Source organism: Ammospiza caudacuta, chromosome 7 (assembly GCF_027887145.1).
Source record: "Ammospiza caudacuta isolate bAmmCau1 chromosome 7, bAmmCau1.pri, whole genome shotgun sequence".
Classification (NCBI taxonomy): domain Eukaryota; kingdom Metazoa; phylum Chordata; class Aves; order Passeriformes; family Passerellidae; genus Ammospiza; species Ammospiza caudacuta.
Window position 1 is genome coordinate 41062064 of NC_080599.1, and position 9292 is coordinate 41071355.

The following is a 9292-nucleotide window of genomic DNA, read 5'->3' on the forward strand; positions in this document are numbered from 1 at the left end:
CCAGAAAATCAGCATTAATTCACTGCACTCATTCTGCCAATTAGCTATTGTTCCAAAATGCTATGGAGAAGGACCAAGGAGGAGGGTTACATGGCTTCTCTTGAGAACCATGCAGTCAATATGACATCTCCTGCATCCCTTCAGCCACCAGCTGCATCACAGATTAAACTGAATGGAGACATGTCATGGAGCCACACTGCAATCCAAGTGGAAACTAACTTTTCCACATTAAATAATTTCTTGAAGCATTCTGAAAAAAGATTACACTTTCCCCGAAGTTCAGCTGTGGATTTGTACATTCAACACCTTAAAATGGCAAAATCTGTCAGAAGTAATGGCTTTTCATTTGAAGCAGTTCAAGAGGTTTCTTCAGTGAAGCAGACTGTGTCATAAATACAATCCACAGACATTCACTCACTGTGAAAGACGGGGACCTCTTCATTAAAACCTCACGCTGCAAACCACGGAGCCCATGGGTAAGCTTAGGGTCAGGGAACAGGAAATCTCTTGTATTTTCTTCATATGTAGCTAGAACTTTTCCCACTAAAAAGAAAATACATACTTTAATTGGAAAATAGACAAAGCCACACAGCACAGACACCACACACAGAGCCATGTTGAAACCAGGATAAATTTTGCTCTTTACAAATTAAAAGCATGGCTCTAAATCTCCTATAGAACTAGGAAATAACCTCATCAAGTTAAATCAGCAGCAAAAATGTGCAGAATCTACTATGAAATGATGATTCAATGTTACTGGGAAAAAAATTAAAGAAGATTGTGTTAACTCTTCTGTAACAGGCACATGAAAGGTTTTCTTCAGGTAACTTTTCAGTACTTTTCCTCTTTTTTTCCCTTCCATGCCACAGAAAAAAATCAGTATTTTTTAATGGCACCCAATTCCTTAAGAAAAACTACCATTCCATAATACAGGACGGTAATAGTAGCAGTAAAAAAACCACAAGCAACAGCAAAATAATTATTTCAAGATTTTCTCAATACCCCGTCTTGCTACTTCTAAAAAAAAAAAAGGTTTTCTTTACAGATAAACCCTTCAATGCATATTGTGAAAAAATGTAACTTGTGCTATTGCAGCCATCTTGCTAGCTTATGTTGGGCTATATCACACCTATGTCTGAGCCCTGAAAATAAATTCTTATGCAAGATCCTTTACTTGCCACAAAAAAAAAAATCCCCATTCACTACATTTCTTCAAGTAAACAGTCTGGTAAGTCACCTGAGAGAAGCAGCAGTTTCCTTGAAAGTACTAAGGACAAGTGAGAGAGTGCTTTTAATACCACAGTTTCCAAATGAGTCCTCTTTAAAACTTGACTTTATTTCCAATAAAGTGCAGATTTACATTATTCATGGGAACACTTGAATTTCATTAAAATAGATTTTTATAATCACACAAACCAATAACAGAAGTATGACAAATCGCTATTTATTATCTTCACACATCCCAAGAGACCTGTAATACTTATAGTGAGGATAAGAGTTTTCCCAGTGGTCACCATTAAAATGGAAGGAAAAAAAGTGTCACTCTGAGAACAAGATTATGCACTCTGAAATTTCACAGACAGCCTCTCCAGAAGTGAATTGTGATGCAGTTAATAATTATGCAGTGGATGATTTCAGTTTATTTTCCATTTTTAAAATATTATCACTTTCCTAAGCCTGAGTATGATACATTTAAATATTCAGTTATTATTCCCTTTCAAGAATGAGATCCTCTTGATCTATTAACATTTTCTATTCAGAGGACTATTTGTTGAAGGGCTTTCTATGTTGTTTGTGTGTTGAAAAAAGTGATTGTGCTGTAATGGGCAATGTCCTCCTGGAAATTCACCTATTAAACTGCATAATTTATGAAAAGACTGATACAATACCTGGAGGAACGAGCTGTATTAGTTCAAGTACTGTTGTGTCAACTAGAAGGGAAAAAAGTTTTTTCATGAGTTAAAAAAAAAAAATCTAAAATGAAAATTCCCATAGTCAAAACCCAAGAAAAATGAATCACTGATTTAAACTTCATAGCACTGTACATTGTTGCACTATTTCCACCACACCAATAATAAGATAAATTTAAGTATAGCTTGCATAAATATCATAGATGAACACAATGGCATTAGCAGGGTACAAATGACAACACTAAATCTGACTTAGAACTTGTAAGTTCTATCTGCTGCCAAGTTTTTCCCCTTTTAAAGACGATTATGCAAGCTTTGCCCCCTTTACAGATAACTCCCATGTGAGGATGAATATTCCTGCAGTTTGAGTTCAGGTCAGTGTTTTCTCACCACAATTCATTACACAAATGTAGCAAGACATAATCTTCTTAAAATGACAAGAATAACTTTAGAAAAATTACAGGTTTATCCTTCTATAATGTGAAAATTAATCAAATAAATAACCATATAAAGGAATCCACTACCAGATAACCAGGTGGACTTCCAATAACTTATGACTTTTTACCCTTTTCCTGTTCCAAAGCATGTAACATGCATTTCTAGAGGCATTTTGTTAGATAATAGTGGTTACCCACTAATTTTTCAGAGAACAGGCTCCTGATAGAAAAAATATCACATACTTTAAACCTCCAAAACATCTTTAGAGCCCATATACACATGGCATTTATGGATATAACATAGTATACAAAACCCCAGAACTTACACTCCAGTAACTTCACAAGGTCTCCAGGATCAACTATATTAGCAAATTCCTGAAAAAGAAACAATTATAATAGTAGTAGTAATACTAATGATGACACAATCAGATGTAATCAAAAGGACCTCTTGGGAAAGTGAAGGGAAAAAAACCCAAAAATCAATGCTCTTCTTTGCCAAGATTGTTGTCAAGAGTCCTATCCCTACTGGAAAAAGAAAGGATACTAAAATGATCATTTGGAACATGATCAAATTCATTGAAAGCCAGCAGTTCTTGTAATATACTTTCTATCCATACAGAGTTGCTTCTCTGTATGTAAATAACAAAAAATAATTTATTGTGAAGTGTTGAAGATGTAAAGGTGAGCACTGTCTTAAGAACATTTCAAGAGAGAAACATAATTTGCTGCCTGTGTTACAATTCTGATAGGTCAATATTCTCTAATTTATTAGTAATGGTTTCAGCTTCATTTTCACAGAGGTGACTTCTCAGTCTCCTGTTCAGGTTTTTTTTAACCTGAATCCCATGTGAATAGATAGTATGGAACAGGGGAGGATGTTGCACTGGATGGAGGTCCCCTACATTACACTGAAAACAGCATCCAGTACATTCCCCTTAGGAAGTTTGTGTTATGTTTGCCTTTAAAGAATGAAGGTCTTTCTTACTCTTCATAGGTAGTGAAATAATCACTGTTTGTTTCTCATCCCCTTCACCAGAGCATCACTCTGAGCAAGTTTACTCAGCCTGGTTTTCAAAGTGCTGGGGAATGCTTAAAGGAAAAGAACTACAAAGGGCAAAGTATTATTATTCATAGGTTGTGGAGAAGCCAGATCATATCTGTAAGATACTGTGTTTCATTATCCCTGTGGTACTAATAATGAAGCTAGTAGGGACTCAGAAAATGTGATAAACAACTATAAATTACAGAGCCACAGTACCAATCTGGGAATTCTGGTGACAAACCATGAAAAAAGTATCTCAAAGGGAGTAAGATGTCACCAAAAAGGCTTGAGCTGCTATTTTATCTTTCTACTAAATTAAGTTGCCTCTCCTATATTGTACGGTCTCTGTTCTTCAGCTTGCCATAATTTTTAGAACAAAAACATTCAGTCCCTTTCAAGCCAGGAAAACAGACACTGAGGAAGGACAGTTCACAAAAGAATCAACAAACACCTAAAAACTCTCACCATACATTAGAATCTTCAGTACACACAATTCTTGAGTCCCCATGTGGATAATACAGGCACACCCACCCTCAGTGCTAAAGAGAAGCAGGAGATAAAATACTGCTCCATTCTCAGTGTGATTATTTGTGCTCATGGGTTTTGCAGACAATTTTCGTGGAATTTGTGATGGGGTTTACTTGGGTTGTTTCAGCACTTGACATATCTTACCTTTTCAAATAGTAGTCTTTCTTGAAAGAACAGTGGGAACACTGCAGGGACACATTCAGTTTTGTGGTACTGGCCAAGTACAAAGACACTCAGATAAAGTTCTTGTTTGTCTTTCAGCTGCACTCCAGGACAAGTTATCTGTAGGAGTAACACACTCATTAAACAAACTGAACTTTAGCTACACAAGCAATGGCTGTTTTCAAGATAAAAATGAAACAGTCAGGACTGAAATGGTTGATTTGTGAAAGTCAGGATGTAACAGACTAGAGCGAAAAATATTCTTCTCTAAAGCGTTTCTATTTGTACAGACTGGTCAGGAAAAAAAGTCACCATTTTAAAACAATCAGGACCAAATTCTTCTTGCTTAAGTAAACACACTCCATTGTCTTCAACCAAAACTGAAACCCAAGGCCAGGTTAGCACAGTTAAAGGTATGCTCTGACTCTGCAAGGCACAATCATCTCCTACATGAAGACTCATGTAGAATGAAGTCTACATGACGCCAAAACACAAAACCCCACCCAAACTTCATCCTAACTATGGAATGAAACTGGTAAATTTATGTGCTTAGATATCCATACTCTGTCCAGCCACCAGAAGGGGCAAGTTTATTTGCAAATTGTCTGTAAACGAGAAAAAGCAACTGCTGTTCCAATAGTACCAGACACATTTCTTTCTTTCTCTGGGAAGTTCGGCCATCCTTAAACTCGAAGCAGGGAAGGCTTCTCACTAGGCTGCCTCATACTGCCCCAATCTCTCAAATTTCTCTGCACGATACTGAAATTCTTTGACTAAGAAGTCAGTCTGTTTTTAAAGCTCTGATTGCAAGAATGTACACAACCCATTCCAAAACTATTTGCTATTTTCTCCAAGCCACGTGGATTTATTTTATTTCCCTGACAGAGAATTGACACCTTTCACTTAAGGTCTCATGCTCATTTTTTATGTCAGTATTAGAAACATGAGGTTGTCTCTTCCAGCATAAGGTTTCTGGAGAAAGCATTCAGACTTTCAATTGCCAGGAAGAAAGACAAAGGAGAGTGATGGGAATTAAAATAAGTGGTTTGGTTACAGTCTCCTACTCCGAAGTGAACATTTTACTTGAGAAATCCTAACTGGATTTAAAAGAAAACGATATAAACAGGAAAAAAGATGGAAGAACTAGAAGAAAACAATGTGTGATAGATCACTACAGATAAAGTATAAGGTAAAAAAATGATTTCCTCTCCATATAAATGAGGGCTTCAAATCTACAAGAAAAGTGCCAGAATAATGGATAACCCAATTGAAACAGTCTGTCAAGCATTAAACAGCTTGTATGACACTCATGCAGTTGCAAGTGTGAACAGGAGTGAGAGAGACAGATTTCATTCATACAAGGAAAGATCCCCAAACTCCATCCTGCACGTCGTATCAGCTTTACTTCTCACTTTTGTCTTCGGTATTTTTGTAGAATTTACAACCATTTTAAGTTGGAGTTTTGTGCTTTTCACCTTAGAGAAGGGAACCAGTGTTTGCCTATTTATTAAGAGATCTGAAGATGCTGGAACGGGCAAACCTTCCAACAACAGGTGCCATTTTTCTGGTTATCCTGTAAAAAGAAAACAAATTCTTACAAGTGAGCATGTGGGTCAAGGTAGCACATGTGGAAACTTGTGATTCTACTGCCCTGGAGATAAACTGCACAATTCATCACCTGGGCTGGAACACCAAATCTATGTGGCCATGTAACTTTAAAGCAGTTCCAAAAATGAATGACACATGTATATCTGCAGCTCCTGCACCTATTCTGTAACATGCAGAGCTCCACAACACTTGGGAGACAAACTGAAGCTCTTATCTGACTGCAGACTGCTCCAGCAGGATGAGGGACTATTTTAAAGAAGGTAAGAGTGTTATCTATGGATCAGCTAAGGAAGAGGGAGATCAGTGCTGCAATTAACTGACCTCACATGCAACCCCAAGGACCATGAGAAATTTCCAGGACAGGGTTATGCTGGATATCTCTGCTGAAAGTTCCCAGGAAGATGGAAAATGTGTACCAGCCCCCAGTCCCTCCACTGCTGGGAGATCACATATAGCCATAAAGAAATCACTTAATTAAGCTCAGAGTAAAGGACAGAATTCTACTGATCTTAACCCTCTAGAGCACTTATTACACACAGTCCATGGCAGGATAAACCAAACTAAAGAACTACTTAATCTTTATGTAAGGCCTTCCATTTGAGAAGAGAAATGAAGAAAACTACGAGCAAGACAAACCAAAGAGCTGGTGGACTCAGATTGGAGATCTTGGAATTTCATTAAGTCAAACAAATCAAAATCGATCTGTACCCTGAAGTAAGGGTAAAACAGACGGCAGAACTTCTGACAAAACTGGACAGATTTCAAAGAGGGTGGAGAAATATGCAGAGCACTGTAAAAATGGCAGGAAAATAAATCAGAAATTTGGACAAGACTTTGGTCACAAATAAAGCAAACAGAGATAGAATTAATGGACATCACATAAATCAGCCAAGATGTGAAAGCTAACAAATCTATGTCCCAAACATAACTGAATATTTTGCCTTGGTTTTAATAAAATTTGACATAGGAGAAAAAAGAAAACTCCAAGAATTAAATGATGGAAACAAAAGTCATTCAATATGCACTAGGCCTGGACCAAGGAGCCACAGGGAGGCTGAACCATCATCAGCACATGTTGTGAAAGAATGTAATTTTTCTTAAATGAAATGTAATGAAAACAGGGAAGGTAGAATCTGCTCAAAAATCCATGTGAGACAGAAAGAGAGATCTGAAAACTGACAACCCCACTGATCAAAATATTTAAATATTCAAAAATAAAGATATGGATGAAAGGATCACTAGGAAAAAACCCAGTAGGACATGTTCCACAAAAACAGATCAACCAAGCAAAATTCTACATTTTCTTGAAAATCCATTTTCTGGATAAAGGATATCATATAGTACCATGAGGAATTATTATTTATGATGAAAAAGTTGAGAATAATTAGTATCAAAGACGGTACAGAACTGGCCAAAGGACAGCATCAATAATGTGCAACAACAAGAAGGTATCAAGCTGAGGTTACCATTAAAAACAGTCTTCTCTGTATACTGGGATTCATGTCTTTTACTATTTTTAATGACCCTGATTCATATTAAGATATATAGGATGAACGTTGGACATTTTTTCCCCTACATCACCTAAGACAAAATTTAGGGTTAAAAATTAGGGTTCAATTTTGACTCTGATCAATGCAAATTTAAAGTGGAAGAGTAGCTCCCATCCCTAAGATGGTTAGAATGCTGGTGAGTCCATCACAAAAAATATGACCAAAAATATCATGCTTTAGCTAATAAAGATCAACTGGGAAATGAAAGAACGGCTGCCCAAAAAACAAACCAAGTGAGGAAACACCAAGGAAAAAAAACTCCTCAAATGAAAAGCCAGTGTTGACATTTGTGTAAGAGTAGTCTCCATTCTTACTTGTAGCCTTGACAGCAGGGTAGATAACAATCTACCCTGAAAACATGACCCTGGGGAAATGTGTTCCCTGTACTCAATCCTGGCACAGGAATAGCTCACAGCCAGTGGGAACAGAAAAGGAAAGGACATTGCTCTGCTCCAGGAACCAAGCAGGCCTTGGCATTGTGGAGACAAACCCCAGCTGTTGAGACAGCACAGCAACAGCGCCAGGGTGACACCCTGGCCATCCATGCGTGGAAATCCACAGCTCTGCCTCGGAGCAGCCACTCAAGTTCGGGAACAAGGGCAGCTAAGCAACCAGGAATAACTGGGCAATTTCTCAGTATAGACTTCATAAACTTCCTGGATCTGCACTCGAGTTTTGCGGATGGCATCTCGTGTTTTCCTCTCAGCAGCAGGTATTCTTTTTATGTATGGCAGTGCTTGTTCTGGGTTACAGGACCAGGGCATATGGAGCCACCGACTCCAGGGTAACAGAGTGCTGCCTAACACAGCTAATTCTGGAAAGTGTTCAGGAGATGATACAGCTCCTTGCTGTGCTCCCAGCTTGGATATAAGCAGAAAACTTTGCAAAGAGTACAATCCTAACATAATTAATGTCAAAACTTTCCACTTTCACACTTTCTGACCTTACTCCCCGCCATTTAACACCCAGATATTCAGAGCTGCCCAGAGCCATCAACAAGCCGCTCTTTCCTGCGACTTGTTTTGGTTTTAGCTTTCTTTTTTTCTTTTTTTCCCCCTGAGAGTGCTTTTCCCTACACCCTACAGCTTCCCAAGGACCAGTGTGTTTAAAAAAACCCTTTTCCACAGGAGAACGAGAACTCTAAAGCGGCACGGTTGTTGCTAACACCAGCGGAAGGGCGGGGGCACGGGGACAAACATCCCCCACAAGTTTGCACAGGAGAAGGGAGCTGCGGAGGGGCACGGCCGCTGCCAACACCGCCGCGGGGGCTGCACACAGCGGCTGCAATGCCAGACGGAGCGCGGCCCCGCTCGGCAGCAGGGCCCGGAGCATCCCCCAGAAGCTCCGCCGGGCCGGGAGCGCGAGCGGCGGCCGGCCGGGGAAAGCGGGGCGGGAAGCGCTGCCGGAAGAGCCGAGCGCGGCTTCTCCTGCCGGCCGCGGCCCGGCTGGGGCGGGCGGAGAGCGCGGCCCGGGCACTCACCGAGCGGAGCTCCAGCTGCAGGACGCAGCGCAGCGCTTTCCGCGGCATGGGCGGGCGGGCAGCGGGGCCAGCCGGGTCCGGGCTGCTCGGGCTCGGCCGACGCCGTTGTCACGGTAACCGGGGGGCGTCCGGCCCGCGGCGGCCGCTCCGCCCTCCTCGGGGCCGGCTTCCCCTCCCTCCCTCCCTGTCTCCGTGCTCGCCCCGCCCTGCCCTCAGCGCCATCGCGCTGGAAGGATGAGGTCCTATGCTGGCCCTGCCCACACGCGTCCCCTGAACGCCCATGTCCCCTTCCCCTCAGCCCCTCACTGCTCTCCAGGGCCTCCTGCCCTCACAGAATCAGTCGGGTTAGAAAAGATCTGTGAGATCGTCGTGTCCAACCTATGGCCGATCACCACTAGACAGTGATACGTCCCGCCTAGCCTTAAACGCCTGTGGCTCCACCACCGCCGTGGGGTGCCCGTTCCAATGTTTAATGATCCTTTCCATGAAGAAATTCTTCCCAATTTCCAACCTAAACCCTTGGCGCGCTTTCAGAGTACGTCCTCTTGTCCTGTTGCTAATCCTGTCCCTCATCC

The 9292-nt window shown here is 40.9% G+C and overlaps 1 protein-coding gene across 1 annotated transcript in view; it reads right to left on the reverse strand.

Annotated features, from left to right (window-relative positions):
- SPATA6 (spermatogenesis associated 6) overlaps window positions 1-8844 on the reverse strand; it is a 35626-nt gene extending 26782 nt beyond the window's left edge. The window contains exons 1-5 of the mRNA XM_058808939.1: window positions 8718-8844; window positions 4062-4199; window positions 2674-2722; window positions 1890-1931; window positions 419-543 (exon numbers count right to left, since the gene is read on the reverse strand). Of these exons, the coding sequence (XP_058664922.1) occupies window positions 419-543; window positions 1890-1931; window positions 2674-2722; window positions 4062-4199; window positions 8718-8765 (402 nt within the window). The 5' untranslated portion in view covers window positions 8766-8844. The remainder of the gene's footprint in view (window positions 1-418; window positions 544-1889; window positions 1932-2673; window positions 2723-4061; window positions 4200-8717) is intronic.
- Window positions 8845-9292: the final 448 nt, after the last annotated feature.